The 18,649-nt window shown below is 48.1% G+C and overlaps 1 protein-coding gene across 1 annotated transcript in view; it reads right to left on the reverse strand.

Annotated features, from left to right (window-relative positions):
* The window catches only part of LOC147727656 (N-acetylneuraminate-9-phosphate synthase-like), a 208,303-nt gene that overhangs the window by 73,856 nt on the left and 115,798 nt on the right, over positions 1–18,649 (reverse strand). Inside the window, exon 4 of the mRNA XM_086961666.1 lies at positions 2,864–3,018. Coding sequence (XP_086817792.1) covers positions 2,864–3,018 — 155 coding nt within the window. The remainder of the gene's footprint in view (positions 1–2,863; positions 3,019–18,649) is intronic.

Genomic DNA, 18,649 nt, shown 5'->3' on the forward strand with positions numbered 1-18,649 from the left:
CACAGGGGTCAGAGGAGACCTTCACAAACACCACGAAGGATTCCAAGGACGTCATCAATCAAACGCAAGCAGGCGAACTGGAAGGAGCTCCACAGACCAACCGCCACAACCGTCCCAAGTGTAGCACACGGTGAGTAGACGGACCGCAATTGCAATTGCCATGTAAAAAATGGATGTCACAGCCAAAACACGCTGCGAGAGCGCAAACCCAAAACCTCCACCGGCAAATAAGCGCGGTGCTCCTCCTCAATAGTGTCTGCTCACACTAACAGCAAAGTCTCTCTTTGTGTCCCATTACGATGTTAGACAAAGCGCAGAGAGACCGATTTCCCCACAGATAGATAGAGGGTGAGCCTCCAGTAGCCCACAGCTGATGTCAAATGCACTCTCATGTAAATTTTCTCAGGCTAAAGTCACAATATACGAGGGCTACATCAACAGCTGCAAAATTGTTTGCACAGACATCACGAAGATGAAACGCTTTGGCAATAGGGTGTCCAAATAGCCACAGATAAAGGAAAAATTCAGTAACAGTATCCAATTTCAAGCAAATCACACCCGGACAGACCTTTTCAGATGACAAATGAAGACCAAACAAACTACAAACGCTCTGGTCTGCAGGCTGTCCTGTTAACCAAGGACACTGGTGGGGCTTACCAGAGCGCAGTTTCATGTAATCTTCTTCTTTAGAGTAGAATTCCTTAGTTCCAGTAAAAGTTGTAAGTAATCAGGGTAGTCCAGGGTAAAGTAGGTTAATCCTTCAGCAACACGTAGTTCTTTTTTTACCTCGTCGCCAGTGTTGTAAATAAGGTAGTCCTTTGAAGCCAGAAGTAATGTAGGTATATTCTTAGATTTATTGTTAAGATAATCACATAAGTAAATCACAGGAAGATGGTAAGTCCATTTGATGCCCCACCAGGAGCAGCCTCTGTCCTGCTCAGCCTGCACACTCCAACTGTCACTCCCAAGCTCCCCAAGCACCCAACACTCCATGACATCATCATGCACCCAACATACCAGACATCCACAGGCATACCAACACTCACACTGGCTGAGCAGCAGATAAGGAAACCATAGAGAAGGGAAATGCAGCAGTAGATTATAACACCGCCCCGCTCAATAGAACGCGCCGCGCAGGCGCGGCGGCCGGGCCATGACGGAACCGCTCTGTCTTCAGGACAGCCCAACCGCAGCGGATGACGGAGCGGTTCCGTCATCAGCATGGAAGGAGTTAATTATAAACAAATAAACAGCGATCTCGGAGGGAGGGGAGGGTGGGGAGAGACAAATTAAAAAAATAAATCACATCGTGGGGGAGACATATATAGTTGAAAAAAACATGGTTGAGATGAAATGTAGGATCTGAAACCAAGTGAAACAAACAGTGCGAGGAGGTGGCTCAACTTACAACGCTGCTGACTTTGGAGCAGGAGAACAGGGTTCCAGCCTCCGTGTGGGGTGCATCATTTAATTATAAATAAATAAACCGAGAATCTCATGCATATTAACCGGTTCGATGCTGATGACGGAACCGCTCCGTCATCAGCTGCGGTTGGGCTGTGCTGATGACGGAGCGGTTCCGTCATGGCCCTGCCGCCGCGCCTGCGCGGCGCTGATTTCGCGCCTGCGCGGCGCGTTCTATTGAGCGGGCGGGGCCATGACGGAACCGCTCCGTCACAAGCACAGCCCAACCTCGACTGGTGACAGAGCGGTTCTGTCACCAGCATGCGGCCGCCGCGCCCACTTAGCGCGGCGGCGAAATAGCCGCCGCAGCGATGTGGCTAAACATAAATAAATAAACAGAGTTGGGTGAGGGCAGGAAGCTGCCAGATGTAGAAATGCAAGCAGCAAGGAAAAAAAGTAGTCCCTAAATACGTAACAGCCAGCAGCGTAAGTTAACTGTAGTTGGCTGATGCTGCTTCCTCCAGAAACTGAAGAAAAAGGAAGTGAAGTATCGGACCACCAGCCAAGAATGAGGAAGATAAGAACAGCACTGCCAGATTCCACCAATGGCAAGCCACAAAACAAAGAGAAATGCAATGGGTGGGGTTTCAGTAGTAATACTGATTACTTGATGCCTCGTGGAGGCAGCGTATGTGCTGCTCTATGCGAGACCTAAAAAGCACCTCCTGCTAATCAGATCATACATATGGAAAGACCAATATGGCAGACACACTATAATAGCTGGTACACTATGAGGCATCCTCTTTTTCACAGACTAATCTGATGGCTTTTTTATTTTTAATTCAGCCCCATTTTTTTTTTTCATCTTAAAGCCACCCAACATCTCCAGTACTGTGCTTACTTTGTCCATTTCTCAATAACAAGGACCTCTTCTAGTTTCCTCTCCACTCTCAAGGCCTGCCTCCTCCTACCATCACAGGTTACAGTAGTCGTGGAGGACAAACTTCCACAACCGGATTCCTACATCTCCCACTCCACAAATTAGTCTGTATTGCCTTTTTTAATGCAGATTTATTGTTTTTAATTACTAACGTTTTAGCAATTGTGTTAACTTTCAGGTTTACCCCACTCAACCCCCTCTACCACCCCCTCCCCATCTCTCCTCAGACCCAGTATTTAATACCAGGCTCATGAGTTTTAATTCACCAGTGTATTAAAGACTATTTAACCAGCTGTCATCTTTGTCATTTGTAAACTTGGGTTATCATAATCCAAACGTCTGGAACTTGGTATTGGAGATTCCAGACCTCGATCCAGATTGGAGATTCATCTGGAGGAGTTAGTCCCAATATACAAGGGTATGTATGCAAGACTACAAAAGATTTCATGCAGGATGAGAAATGTTTACTATCATGCATTCTAAAAAGGTACACTGTAATCCCCTACCACTTTTACTGACCTTTATCACACGGAGGTTGACATCTTCAGGCTCCAAGGGATAGGCACTGGTGCACTGCAGGAAGCAGAAGTTTGGATTCAGAGGTTTCACGATCTGATAAACCCGACGCATGGTGTCCATTGACTGCATACCACTGGAAATAATCATTGGACGCCCTAAGCACAACAATAAAAAAAAGGCAAGGCAAGCAGTTACTACAGTGTTTTTGGTTCACAGAAAGTAAGGGCCATATGTGCAGGTCAAGAACTAAAAAACGTATCTAATTTGCAAAGAAATTCAATCTTGAGAACTCATTTACCAGCTTTGAAACCACATTAAGGACAAAGTCAATACGCAAAGCAATTCTCCCGGAGAAAACTGAATTTCTTTTGCGCTGGAAAAACATACGAGACATAAAACTGATTTTCTGCAGTCCCTTGGAAAGATGGTTCTACAGGAATGTGCCTCTTTGAAAAGCTACAGCTCTGTATATTTTGAAAAACCGGTTTACTTAATTAAAAACATGGCTAAAAACATCCATCATGGCCACCAATCGGTCAGCTATGCCACAAGACAGACCATCGCTGTGGCTAGATTGGCTATGGCAATAAAAACAATATTTAAACAAGATACTATGCCTGCCACTCACCGACCAGAATTTGTGGGACTGGCAGACATTTAATTACTGGGTAAAAACATAAACACACAGTGGGGCTACTGGCCCTGCCTGCAAAAATATCACTCTCTCGGCTCATGCTAATGGCTGATTGGTTAATCATTCCACCTGCTTTGGAGTCCTTCCACTGTAATGCCTGATGGACTGACTATTTTACAACTGAAAATTACACTGTTGTGACACACAGCAATGGCAATTAAAAACTGGCAAAGCCAAAATGTCTGATTCAATCAATCATATCATTTGTAAGGCGCACTACTCACCCCTGAGGGTCTCAAGGTGCTGGGGTGGGGAATGCTGCTACTGCTCGAAAAGCCAGGTCTTGAGGAGTTTTCTGACGGTCAGCAGATCTTGGGTCTTCCGTAGGTGGATGGGGAGGGTGTTCCAGGTCTTGGCGGCGAGGTGGGAGAACGATCTGCCGCCTGAGGTCGCTCTTCGGAAGCGGAGGACTGTAGTGAAGACGACGGAGCGGAGCTGGCGGGTGGGGGTGTAGAAGCGGAGTCGTCTGTTGAGGTACATTGGTCCTGTGTTGTGGAGTGCCTTGTGTGCGTGGGTGAGGAGCTTGAAGGTTATCCTCTTGTTGACCGGGAGCCAGTGCAGGTCTCAGGTGGGGTGTGATGTGGCTGCGGCGAGGGATTTCGAGGATCAGGCGTGCACAGGCGTTCTGGATGTGTTGGAGCCGTCTCAGGAGTTTGGCCGAGGCTCCTGCGTAGAGGGCGTTTCCATAATCCAACCTGTTGCGGACAATGGCCTGGGTGACTGTCCTATTCGTTTCAGTGGGGATCCACTTGTAGATCCTACAGAGCATGCGGAGGGTGTTGAAACAGGAGGAGGAGAAAGCGTTGACCTGTTTAGTCATGGAGAGGGTGGAGTTGAGGATGACCCCTAGGTTGCGTGCGCGGTCAGTGGGTGTTGGAGCGCTTCCCAGTGCGGTCGGCCACCAGGAGTCGTCCCAGGCCGAAGGGTTGGATCCGAGGATGAGGACCTCCGTCTTGTCCGAGTTCAGCTTCAGTCAGTTGTTCCTCATCCATTCAACAACGGCCTTCATTCCTTCGTGAAGGTTGGTTTTGGTGGTGTTGGGGTCCTTGGTGAGGGAGAGTATCAGCTGGGAGAGGATGTTGAGGTCGTGCCGACGGGCGACGTGGGCGAGCGGTGCCATGTAGATGTTAAACAGGGTTGGGCTGAGGGATGAGCCCTGGGATACGCCGCAGATGATCTTGGTGGCTTCGGAGCGGAAGGGGGGAAGGCGGACGATCTGTGTTCTTCCGAGGAAGGAGGTGGTCCAGTCCAGGGCCTTCTCTTGGATCCCCGCGTTGTGGAGGTGTGTTCATAGTGTGTGGTGACAGACCGTGTCGAAGGCGGCTGACAGGTCCAGGAGGATGAGGGCCGCTGTTTCTCCGTTGTCCAGCAGGGACTTGATGTCATCAGGGGCGGCGATGAGGGCAGTCTCGGTGCTGTGGTTGCTGCGGAACCTGGACTGGGAAGGGTCCAGGATGTTGTTCTCTTCGAGGTAGCGGGTCAGTTGTTTGTTGACGGTCTTCTCGATGACCTTTGCCGGGAGCAGGGAGATGGGCCGGAAGTTCTTAAGGTCCTTGGGGTCCGCCTTGGGTTTCTTGAGTAAGGTGTTGATCTCGGCGTGCTTCCAGCTCTAAGGGAAGGTTGCTGTCTCGAAGGAGGTGTTGATGACTTTCCGGAGATGGGGTGCGATGGATGTGCTGGCTTTGTTGAAGATGTGGTGTGGGCATGGATCTGACGGAGATCCGGAGTGCATGGTGTTCATGATCTTGATGGTGTCATCGTCGTTAATGTTGGTCCAGTAGAGCAGGCGGTTGGTGCTGATGGTGGTCGCGGGGGCGGAGGTCTCAGTGGTTGTCGGCCGGTCGTGGCGTTGAAACTGTCGTGGATGTCTGTGATCTTGCGGTGGAAGAAGGTGGCCAGCGAGTCGCACAGGTCTTGCGAGGGTGGGATGTCGTTGGTGTTGGAGCTGGGGTTGGAGAGTTACTTCACGATGTTGAAGAGCTCTTTGCTGTTGTGGGCGTTGTTGTCTAGGCTGTCTTTGAAGGAGGCCCTTTTGGCAGATCGGATGAGGTGATGGTGTCTGCGGGTGGCATTCTTGTGGGCGGCGTGGCTGTCCGGTGTTCGTTCACGGAGCCAGATCTTCTCCAGCTTTCGGCAGGTTTGCTTGGAGGCCCGGAGGTCTTCAGTGAACCAGCTGGCTTTCTTGTTGGTATGATTGTTGGAGGGTGGCTTGATCGGGGCGAGGGTGTTGGCGCAGTCGTTGATCCACTGTCTGAGGTTGCAGGCGGCGGTGTCTGGGTCGGTATGGTCGGCGGGTGGGCTCTGGGCGAGGGTGATGGTTAGCTGGTCTTCGGTGACTTTGCTCCAGCAGCGGTGAGGCATCTGTTGGGTGCAGTGGTGCGTGGTGGGTTTCTTGAAGGTGAAGTGGATGCAGCGGTGGTCGGTCCAGTGGAGTTCGGTGGTATGGTTGAAGGAGATGTGGGGGCTTGCGGAGAAGATGGGGTCAAGCGTGTGACCGGCGGAGTGGGTGGGTGTTGCGACGAGTTGTCTGAGTCTGAGATTGGCTAGGTTGTCGATCAGGGTGGTGGAGTTGGTATCATCATTGTTCGAGGTGGAAGTTCAGGTCCCCGAGGAGGATGTAGTCCATGGAGGCGAGGGCGTGTGTGCTGACGAAGTCGGAAATGGAGTCGCTGAACTGTGGTCGGGGTCCGGGCGGTCTGTAGATGAGGGTTCCTCTGAGGGAGGTGTTGGGGTCGGTTTGGATCTGGAAGGGCAGGTGTTCGGCGGTGATGAGGGTGTTGTTGGTGTTGGTCGAGACTCAGAGTGTTCCTGTGGACGATGGCGATTCCTCCTCCCGCTCTGTCGGTGCGGTCCTTGCGGGTGATCTTGTAGCCTTCCGGGACGGCTATGGCTAGGTCCGCTGCCGAGGCGGGGTTTAGCCAGGTCTCAGTCAGGAAAGCGACGTCTGGGGAGGTTGAGTCGAGTAGGTCCCAGAGTTCAATGGCATGTTTTCGGGCGGAGCCGGTGTTGAGAAGGATGCATCTGAGGTGGTTGGGTTCTCTTCTGGTCGGCAGTATGGTGGGGCAGATGCTTGTGAAGCTGCAGTTCCGGCAGGTGAAAGCTCCGTGGGTGCGCTTCGGGGCGGCCAGGAAGCAGGTGTGTGATCGTCCGGTGTTGAGTGCGTGTTGAGTGTTGAGCGGTGTCGGGCGTCGTGGCATTCGTGGTGTCCAGGGGTCCTGGCACTGGGTGCGGTCCAGGCGGGCTTGCCTTAGGTGCGCCAGCGGTGCGCCCGCTGAACGCGGCCTCGTAGCGGCTTCCATATGAGGGGATGTGGGAGGGAGGAGCAGCTGGGAGGCAGGAGCGGGGCGGCGAATCGGATTGCAGGTGGGCGGGGCAGGGGAATAAAAACAAGTCTGGGTAAGAAAGCAAGTTAGGCACAGGGGAAAAATACAAGATTAGGTAAAAACAATTCAGGCAGAGCCGTGCACCAGCGTGGGGAGCGACCTGCCTGCGAGCAGGGTCATAGGTATTACAACACAGGCATTCACTAAAGTTGTTTGCAGGAGTTAGCAACTTAAAGCCAGACCCGTTGTTTGCGCATTATTTGAAAAAAACACACTGAAGTATAATAAACAAGAAATTGGGACACTAGACAGGAAGTTGGAGGATGCGCCATTTTCTTGCTCTGCCAGCCAAATGGGGTTCCTTTTGCTATACATGCACAGGGAGGTGTCCATTTGGTCTAGGCACAGCACAGTTATCCTCTTTATGGTAACTGGAGCTTCGCTGTCGTTGAAAAGGAGCTAGTCCATTCTTAAAACAAGAAATGGTCTAGCTTGAGTTTGCAGACATTAGTAACACTCTTAGTCAGTTGTCACTAAAGACCAATGAGAATAGACAAAAGGCTAGCGTGAGCAGCTCAAACGTGGTCTGCCTCCAATACCATCTACGTTTAAACACTTTAATTTTGGTTTTTTTATAAAATAAACTAAGACTAGGCTCAGAATAATCACTTCAGTCCATTGAATCACACACTTGATGAAACAATGAATGCACTCATGCTTACATGAATCCAGGAGCATGAGTCTTCAACTAATGCCAGTCTCCTATTTTTGCCAGCAACTCCTTCACTGGGCATTGTGAACATTCCTAAATTGTCATAGCCTGTCATGTCCGCACAGAAATGTGTAGAGAACTGTGAGTTTCACACATGAGATGTGAACTATCAGCCATTAAGGATACAAGAAGAGAGCAGTTGAGTCATCCTGTCAGCAGCCTCTTCTCATTTCGCACTTATCTTCCAATGTTGATCATACATGAATCATACCCCTTCTTACCCCACCTTTAAACTTGTCTCAAAAGATTGTGCCTCATGCTCTCTCTATAGCTGGAGGGGAGAGTTCTGATCAGCAGCGGGACATGTGGAGGATGGCTGAAAGTGAACCTGTACAACCTTTGTTGGTGTGAGGAGACGCTGGCAAAAGGAAAGATGGGGCTTTGGCAGTGGAGGATGCGCAAGGAGAGAAGCCTGTGGGAATGAGTAAGCTATTGATGGGTAGATCGGTCATCAGGCCTTGGCAGATTCGCCAGTGGGAGAGCAACTTGCTTGAAAGTATCAGGTCTATGCAACTGCTCCATCTGATGAGAAACAAGCAATCAGAAGTATAGCCTGTACCCGACGCATGTGGGTCCTGATGAAAATACAGCTTACGGCTGACAAAGAAACACAGAAAAGACACTAGCGATTATTTCACATAAAAAAATCAGAGTACTGGAGAATGCAAAAGGCGCAGGGGCGGATATCTTGGGGTGTACAAAATACCACGCAATTTGCTTTGGAGAAATGACATGAAATTTTAGGTAGTCCAGCTAACAGTCACTTGCATTCTGGTTGTTCGCATGCTTCTATGCTGCAATTTTGCTGTGAATGGCGGCGTAATTGCATATTGTGTCGTGTTGGTGCAATTTTGGGAATTTCGTGTAACAAGCGTAATGGGAAATTCCAGATATTATGACGGTGTAATTTAATTTTTACCTGGGTCTGCTGATATGACTGGTGACTGACTGAAGAGGAAGGTAACATCATCCAGAGCATGAATATTAGAAGTGTAAGTATAGGACAGAGATTCTATAAGGGGATGACACTCAGCTGAACTCTGTAATGCTTCCTGTTGGACTGGATTCAGAAAAGGGGGTGGTGATGAACAGAGTGTCTGAATTAAGCAGACCACTCTTACCCAGTCCAAAGATCAGGGCTTGATCCATCGCCGTTTTTTAGCTTACTGCACCATCCCAGCTCAGAACCTGGCTACATGCAAATTAGTCTGTTCCTGTCCCAGTGCATGATGGGAACAGGGCAAACCAAACTACCAAGCCAATTCTTATACTGGGAAGGAAGCAAGCTTCCGGGGAGGGTTTCTGGCATTTCAGCCGTCATCGGCCCGGCTTGCTTGAATCCTGATGGTGCAATGAGCAAGGAACTCACATCTGAGTATACCCTTCCACGCTTATGGTGGACAAAATGATTCAGAAAAGGGGGTGGTGATGAACAGAGTGTCTGAATTAAGCAGACCACTCTTACCCAGTCCAAAGATCAGGGTTTGATCCATCACCGTTTCTTAGCTCACTGCACCATCCCAGCTCAGAACCTGGCTACATCCAAATTAGTCTGTTCCTGTCCTAGTGCATGATGGGAACAGGGCAAACCAAACTACCAAGCCAATTCTTATACTGGGAAGGAAACAAGCTTCCGGGGACCGGTTTCTGGCATTTCAGCCGTCGTCGGCCCGGCTTGCTTGAATCCTGATGGTGCAATGAGCAAGGGACTCACATCTGAGTATACCCTTCCACGCTTATGGTGGACAAAATGATTCAGTCCCAAAGCCTGAATTTCTCCTATTCTCCTGGCAGAGGTTAGGGCTAAAAGCAGAGTGACCTTCCATGTCAAGAATTTGAGGTCGGCTTTGTGGATCAGTTCGAACGGATGCTTCATCAGCTGTGAGAGGACCGTGTTGAGTTCCCATTCCGGTGGTGAAGGTTTAACTGGAGGATAAGTCCGGAAGTGACCCCTCATGAATTGTTTAATCAGTGACGAAGATCATAGTGACAGCCACCTTCCTGAACCTGGATAAAGTCGCTAAACAGACCTTTATGGACGAGAAAGAAGGACCAGAGCGAGCCAAATGTAAAAGATAAAGCAGAATGATTTCCATTTGAGCTTCGATGGCGTGTAAAGCGTTTGAAGTACACCAGGAGCAGAAACGCTTCCATTTGAGACGATAAGTCTTCAACATGCTCTGGGCTTGTGCTTTCTTCAAGATGTCCCAGCAGTCTTGAGAAATTTGTAGGTGTTGAAATTCTAAGAAATTAGGAGCCATGCGTGCAATTTCAGAGATTGAGGGTCTGGGTGAAGTATCTGACCCCCGTTGCGTGACAGTAATGTTGGAGCCGGTAGAAGTTTGATCGGAGGCTCCTGTGACAGCAACATGAGCTCCTGAAACCAATATTGACATGGCCATCTGGGAGCAATTAGAAGGAGACGGCAGCTCTCCAATTTCATGTTGTGCAACACTCGCGGAATCAGCGGGATCAGAGGAAAGGCTTAAGCATAGATCCCTGACCATCGCATGGACAGGGCATTCCCTCTTGATCCCTGTTGAGGGCATCTGCTGGAGTAATACCGGCATTTCTTGTTCTGCTGGGTCACATATAAGTCCAACGTTGGTTTGCCCCAAGTCTGAAACACCTTGATCAATTGCGTGTTGTCCAGCTCCCACTCGTGGCAATCCGACAAGGATCTGCCTAGTTTGTTTGCCAGGGTATTGTGCAGACCTTTGACATGTTCCGCATTGAGAGTTATGTCGTGAAGCGTTAGCCGTTCCCATAATTCTTGAGCCTCTTTTGCTAGTGTAGCTGACCTTGTCCCTCCCTGCTGGTTTACATAAAACATGCTGGTGGTATTGTCAGTTCGGACCAGGACTGAAAACCCTGCGATTCTGGGGAGGAATGCTTTTAGAGATAGGAAGATGGCTCTCAACTCTAGACTGTTGATGTTTCATTTCTTGTGTTTCTGAGACCATTTGCCTTGCACCTGCAAGTCTTGGAGATGGCCTCCCCAGCCCTCCATAGACACATTCGTCGTCAGGACGAAGTCTGGAGGAGTTTGCAAGAATTTGAGGTATTGTCTTAGATTGTGAAGTTGTGTCCACCATTGAAGAGCATCCACTATGGGTGGGGTGACCTTGATAATGTCCTCGAAGGAGCCTGTCGCTTGCTGCCATTGAAGATGAAGCTCCTCCTGAAGAGGCCGCATTTTGAGACGTGCCAGCGGAATGAGATTTATGGCTGAGGAACACAATCCCAGAAGTGAAGCAAAGAGGCGAACAGAAAGTGACTTTCTTTTGAATAGCTTTATTGCCAATGCCTGTAAACGGAGCTGCCTTCCTTGAGACAAGAATGCCTTGCAATGTATCGTGTCCAGACAAGCTCCTAGGAAAAGTAGGATTCTTTTCGGAACCAATTGAGACTTCTTTTCATTGACAGTGAGACCTAGTGATGCAAAGAGATTGCGGCACACAGTTAGGTCGTTCTGCAGCCTGCATTTTGATGGACCCTTGACTAGCCAGTCGTCCAAGTACGGGAAAACCTGGATCCCTGATGAGCGCAGTGCTGCTACTACTGGGGCCAGGCACTTTGTAAAAATCCTTGGAGCCGACTTGAGGCCAAATGGGAGTACTTTGAACTGATAATGGGCGCCAGCCACAGTGAAACAGAGATACTTTCGATATTTTGGATGGATTGGGATGTGGAAGTATGCGTCTTCCATGTCCAAGGAATCCATAAAATCTCCCTCGTTGAGGCAATTTAAAATTTCCGAAAGAGTGACCATGCGGAAACCCTGCTTCTTGAGATATTTGTTGAGATTGCGCAGGTCCAGGATCGGTCGCCATTCCCATGATTTCTTTTTTATGAGGAAAAAACAGGAATAGAAGCCTGCCCGCCTCGGACGTACTGGAACTTTTTCAATAGCGTTCTTGAGGAGCATTGAATGAACTTCCTTGAACAATAAGTGAAGACGAGGGGGAGGGGGGACCCCTGGGCGGAGTTATTGGTGGTTTGGTACAAACACCAGGGTGTGACCATGTTGTACTAAGTCCAGTAACCACTGATAGGATGTAATCCGCTGCCACTGTTCTTGAAAGGCAGATATCTTTGCGCCCACAGAGAGGGAAGGAAATAAGGTTGGCGCCAGGCTGATCTCACCGTTTTCGGTGAGTGTCTCGCCCTTGATTGTTTGTGCGCTTTCGTCCACCTTGGCGAGAGAAACTAGGTGTTCCGGACTGGCGATAAGAAGACTGATAACTTTGCCGGTACTGAGGCTGATATTGTCTGCCTTGTTGGTAGTAGTTTCCTCTAGAGGAGTATCCACGTCCTCTAGCACATCTAAAAGATCCTCTCTTATACTGCAATTAACTTAAGAATCTTGCAGTGTCAGTATCCGTCTTGATTGCCTGGAGAGCCTCGTCTATGTGTTTCCCAAATAGAGACTCTTAATCATAAGCCATGTCCAGGATCTTAAGTTGGACTTCGGGTCTAAAGGTGGTAGCCTTCAGCCAGCCCTGTTGTCTGAGGACTGCAGCTCCTGCCAGCTGTCTAAAGTTCGTATTTGCAATATGCAAAGCGCAGTTGATGACTTCTGCAGCTGCACGCTCCCCCTCCATTAGGATCTTGCGTGCCTCCTGCCTTTTATCCTCTGGGATTAGATTCATCAAACCAGCCATCTCGGACCACATTTGGCAACCATAGCGCCCTATAATCGCTAAAGAATTTGCAGCTCTGACGGTGGAATTTTTTTCCCAATAAGGTCCAAACGACGCCCCTCCTTATCCAGTGGTGTAGTGATGGGGGTGGCTGGATTTTTCGATCTTTGTTGCGCGGCCTGCGAGATGACCGAATCCGACCGCGGGTGACCAATGAGGCATGCAGGACTAGTGAGAGGAGCTCTATATTTTTTATCAATCCTTGGTAACACTGCCTGCACTGAATCAGGATTTTTCATCACCATAACACCTTCTTTCCAGATATAATCTATAATAGGAATGGCTCTTGACACCTTCCTAGTTTCTTCTTTAAAATCCTGACGGAAACATTCTGTCTGCTCCACTGTCACCGGCAACTGAAATCTAGTTGCAGCTCGCTGCATGAGATTATGGAATCCACCTATGTCTTCAGGCAGTGAGTCTGAAGGTTGTGGGGTTGGTGGAGATGGCATGGGAATAACGTAGTCCTCCACGGATCCAACAGAGGATTATTAGGTAACTCTCCTTCCTCTACTTCTTCATCCGAAGAAGTGTCCGGGATTTGTGTAGGCAAAGCAGGTGGTGGAGTTTCCGTGACCGGAGACCTGGGCGGTGGAACTTTAGGTTGAGGAACGGGGACAGCAGGTTGGGCTGGAGGCAAGACCTGTTGAGGTGGAAAACGTTGTTTATAGTCTGCCAGCATAGCCTGTAAATCTTGGATGAGGCTTGGTGGTAAATAACTGGCTTCCGAAACATGAGACCTCCTCCGGTATTCTGTATGATGAGGGACTACAATGTCCTCCTGATACTAATGCCCGGAATCGGTATCTTCATCATTTTCCTGGCATTTAATATTTAATTCTGAGGGATGGTGAGCTATTCCAAAAGCTCCCTCATTGTCATCATCCTCAAAACTCTCCTCTTCGTCATCAGCATAAGCCTCTAGGAGATGAGAGGGCATAAGTGGCGAAATGTAAGATTCTTGCCGTCTCTGGTATGATACTAATTGAAAGTTCTTTGAAGAAAGCGAGGTATAAAAAGCCTGTTTCACAGCTAAAGGCTTAACTGAAGCAGTATCTATTGGTCTTGATGACACCAGTGATAATGGTTTTCACAGTCGACGACGACAGGTTCATCGTCGACGGGGTCGACAACGAAGGATTAGTCGTCAATGGAATCTACGTCGATGGAGCCTCCGTCGATGGACTCGACGTTGACGGGGCCGCCGTCGACGAGACAGTCGTCGACGGGCTCGATGGGGCCGTCGTCGACGGACTCGTCGTCGACGGGCTCATAGTCGATGGACCTTGCTACTTCGTCGACGGGACTGTCTTCGACGGTACCGTAGATGACTTCGTCGACGAGGGCTTCTTTGTCGACGAGTGCTTCTTCGTCACCGAGGCTGTCGTCGACGAGAGTTCTTTTAGCCACAATGCAGATTCTAGTAGACAGGATAGGAGAGGTGATGGCTGTAGTAGAGATCATAGCCGTCGAAGAAGAAGTAGAAGTTGAGATGGTAGTCACAGGTGAGGAGACAGAAGAGCTCTTACTCACGGTTAACTTTGAAGATTCCTTGAGAGCTGAGGCTCCAGAGATAGAAGATGGAGATCTCTGTGAAGAGTCTGAAGTGGAGTGGGAGGTTTTAACATGTTTTCTCCCCTCACTTGGATAATCTTCTTGAGATTTCGCTCTTTTACTGGAGGTAGAGGTTTTGTCTTCATCCTCAGTAAGAGGATTTTAGCCATAAACGGACTCTGGCCTCCCTATCCCTTTGAGTCTTAGAAGGGAAGGTGCAGCAGATTTTACAATTTTTTGCCTCATGTTTGGGATAAAGGTAATAAATGCAGTCCTTATGCTGGTCATCAACATGAACCCTATTCTTCTCGCATGTTCTGCAAGGTCTAAACAAGGCCTTCTTGTCAGACATCCTGAAGCTTAGAGAAAACTGAGTCAAGACTCAGGGAGAGACTCTTCCGCACGAAGTGCGGTGAAAATCTGAGGAGAAGTTGAAGTTAAAATATTTATTAAGCGCGCGTTTACCAAGCGGTTCCTTGGCGCTGTGGATGCAGACCCAAGTGGGCAACGGGTGGGTGCTTACGACGGGAAGGCTTGCAAGAAGAGTAGGGTCTTCAAGGCTTTGCGGAAGTCGAGGTAGGAGGGTGTGGATCTGATAATGTAGGGGAGGGTGTTCCAGAAGATGGGGGAGAGGACGGAATACTTCACGCCCCCAGATGTTTTCTTCCTGAAGCGGGGTATCGTCAGGAGGGACTGGGTAGAAGAGCGCAACTCTCTACTGGGAGTATAAATATTGATTGCCGAATTGATGAAGGCTGGAGCAGTTCAAGCAGGAGCTTGGAAGGTTGTGCAACCCATTTCAAATAGGGCGCGTTCCCGGATAGGGAGCCAGTGCAAGGATTTAAGTGGGGGAGTGACATGGTAGGAATTCAGGAGACCAAAAATAAGACAGGCCGCCTGGTTTTGAACCATTGAAGGAGTCGCAAGTCATAGGCGGGGACGCCGTTGTACAGAATGTTGCCGTAGTCGAGGCATAACAAAACCATAGCCAGTAAAATCAGTTTGTGAGCAGAAAAGGTAAAGAACCGAGAGATCTTGCGAATAGTGCGAAGGACTAAAAAACAAGATGACACCACTGAGCTGATCAGAGAGTGGAGAGTGAGGTGATTGTTGAGACTGATCCCTAGTGTCTAAACTGAGGAAGAAGGTGAAGGAGGGGCACCCAGGGAAGCAGGCCAACATAATGGGGTCCAGGGACTGGAGCTGCCACCTGTAAGAAGTAGTTCAGTTTTGTCTGGGTTTAATTTAAGGTGGTTACAGTTCATCCAGTCCCTGATGAAAATCATAACCAATTGAAAATTGTGAATAGACTCGGGAGAGGAAGAAAGGTTAAAAATAAGCCAGGAGAACTGGCTCTGCAGAGAGGGTTCTAGAGGGTGCTGTAAGCTGATTGGTTGGAGCAAAGACTTTGGTCTTTTTAGCATAATGAGGTAGATAGGCTACTACAATCTAGGTCTCAGGCCTTCTCATAGGGCCTACTACTGTAATTTACTTTGGGCACTGCTTTTTTATATACCATGGGACTCCCGCCTCGGCGACGGAGAATGATTCAGGCATGTGAATCTATGAAAGATACCCCAATACTGGATAACATAGAATCCCGCCTCTTTCAGATAGACGTTCAGATGGGTATACCTCGAAACGCTAAGCGAATACGTGAAATGACGATTTTGTGTGCCGAGTATCAAGCTCTGGTACAACAAACCGCTAGAGCCAAACTTCAAGCCTCTCATAGACGTCTTTACAATGTCGGTGACAAAGCTGGGAGACTGTTGGCCTGGCTGGGTAAGGGAAAGGCAGAAGCCTGATGGGTGACAGCTTTAGAAATGGGTACAGGCCGCACTTACACTGTGCCCCTAGAGATAAAAAAAAATGTGCTCGCTACTATACAGCATTCAACAAACCACCGCCTCTGGCAACTACCCACCAGATAGAGTCATATCTGGCAGCCATTTCCATTCCAACACTTCCGACAGATTATGGAGTCTACATACCAGTATAGGGCCTTTGGAAGATGGTTGGGGTTTGCTAATCCCTTCTCCTGCTGTGGATGCCTTCCCCAATGGTACAGACACTGCTGCTTTTAAGGGATTAAGGTCGCCAAAATTTGAGGCGCTTATGACTCCATACGCTAATGAATTAATTAAGCCACTCGAGAGAAAAATAAAGTGGATTACTGAGGCACGTCCTCTGCCCCTATAAGTGGGTAACACGTTTTCTCTGGCACCCCTTAAATCCATAACGTTACTCAAATCACAGGACGCTACAAAAGTTTATAAATCTTGCCTGCAAAGTGCTCCAGGTCTTACGACTTAGGGTGCTGCCCAAGCCCGGCATTATAGTCACCTACTGAGATCAAGTGTACCTCATGCCCCCTTGACATTACATTTTGATATAAGGGGCTCATACTCAAAGAAAATCAGAAACTTCACCTTTGGGATATTTACAAAATCATCCAAGGTCCAGGCACCACCCATTGAACACCCCTGTGATAGAAAGTAACACAAGGTAGAACATTAAGCACCATTGCGTTGCTTACAATTAAAATCCAAGACTGCAAATCCCACCACTACAATTAGCATCAAGGTTTGCATTAAAAGGTGAACATACATTTAAGGAAAAGCGTTTGCAAATCTGGGCTCAAGTTAGAAAAAGGAACATACAAGGCAATCCCTTCAGTCTTCCAAGAACAGACTCTCTTCTAAAGCAACAGTTGCAGTCAATGCTGTTACATGGTAAACACATTATAGGGACTCATTCAGTGCAAGCACTCATTGTTAGGTCAGTACCATGTATTGTCCATCTAAATCCTGCTGAAGTTGTTGTGAGGTTGGCATTGGATATTAGTGAGGTCAGTAAAGTAAAATCCAACGTACTAGTGTTTTGCACTTCAGCAACTACATTCATACTATAGCTGTCAGTCAGCATTCCACTTCAACACAAACCTTATGCAGAACACAGCTCACTCATATCATGCAACAGTCACTTAACGTGCAATATGGAGAAATATTATTTTATATTTGACAAATCATTGGTAATTTGGGGCAACCATTCTTAACAACAGGGTTCAATAAAGTCACACATGAGCTGCAACCTCTGTACCACGCCAATAACACAGAAAGGTAATTTTTTTATCCAGGTGGCAGTATAGCAAAAAAGAGAGTGCTCACAGTGGGGCAACTCTGTGAAAAGGAAATAGGTGTATAAACATGTGGCGGTTCTGTAGACACAGGTTGCCCATGGGATCTGCATCAAGAGCAAGGTAGAGAAAGTAATGATGGACAGTTGTGGTGGTCAGCGCAAGCTCACCACAAGCACCAAAGCCTCTTTAAAAAAGCATTTTTAACAGGGCAAAGTAGCAGAATAAATGCCTGAACTTGGTGAAGAGATTCAACTGGGAAAATGAAACAGGAATTTCTTCATTTTGCCAATACTCTTACTATTAAATGTCTCAGATGAAGAAATGGTGGTGTTAACGTGACCACCTACTTTACTTCCTCTTGTATTGATCACATGTGGGACCTCGGTTTAGTACTTGGGTCTCCGTGTTACAAAGAACAATGCAAAGTGGTTTAAATCACAGTACAGCTAGCTAAACCATAAGCAGATGACAAGGATAACATCCAAAAGTCTGACCATCAACTAATTACAGGACAATGCACTTGAAATCTCAAAATTAAGGATGTGAGCCAAAAATGGATAAACCAAATTAACCAAGATGTAAATATTAAGCCCTTCGCTGCGGGGTGCTTTCTCCCCACTGTGTGGGGCGGGGGAGGGGGGCCGCGCGTTGCGCCGCTGTGCTTGTGAAGAGCTCGTCATGAGGCACAGTGCCGCTGCACTCATGACGAGCGGAGCTTGTCACAGCCACACCCGTTTTGGAACGTTCAGCACAGCGGGGAAATTATCCCCGCGTGTCAACATGACGAGCTCAGGACCTTGGACAGAACACTTTTGTTAGATGCAGAAAGTAACCTTAAGCTTAGGGAAAGTATTATAGAGTTTTTTCGTTTTAACATAGGCACTGGCACAGAGCAACTGGTGTGGGAAACTTTTAAGGCTTATTTGAGAGGTATGCTTAGTTCACAGACGACCTATAGAAGGAGACTAATTAAGAAAAAAGATACTGATGATCTGGATACTATTAAGCAGAAAAAATTACAACTACAGGCAGCAGCCACAGGGGATAGGGACAAAATTCCGAGGCTGGAAAAAGAACTTCTGGAATTACAGTCAGGATTTAAAGCGAGGGGTGATAAAATAATTATGGATAGGTGGGAGGTTAGCAGAATGAAAAATTTTGAGTATGAAGAGAAGTGTGGTGCTCTCCCGGCTTGGAAGACGAGATCAGAGCGGAGTAGGAATATTATCAACTCATTAATTCAGCGGGATTCGGGGGCATTGCTGTCGGAAGAGGAGACAATAAGGGAAGAAGCAAGGGGGTTCATGAGGGGATTATATCAAGAGTATAGTTGTTATGATAGTTGTTGTGGAGTTGAGGAGATGGAGGCTTGGTTAGGGCTGAGGGACTTGCCACAATTGAGTGAAGTAGACAAAATTGGGTTGGCCAGTGAGATCTCAGAGGGAGAGATACGGGCACAGGTGAGGAAGATGAGCCGAGGGAAAGCTGCTGGCCCTGATGGCTTACCAACAGAGGTGTATGCGGACAACTTTGAGGAAATTTTGCCTGTCTTTTTGACACTCTTCAATAAAATCTTCCTAGAGGGAGGTGAAGTTCCC

This window comes from Lissotriton vulgaris, chromosome 3_1 (genome assembly GCF_964263255.1).
Source record: "Lissotriton vulgaris chromosome 3_1, aLisVul1.2, whole genome shotgun sequence".
NCBI classification, from domain to species: domain Eukaryota; kingdom Metazoa; phylum Chordata; class Amphibia; order Caudata; family Salamandridae; genus Lissotriton; species Lissotriton vulgaris.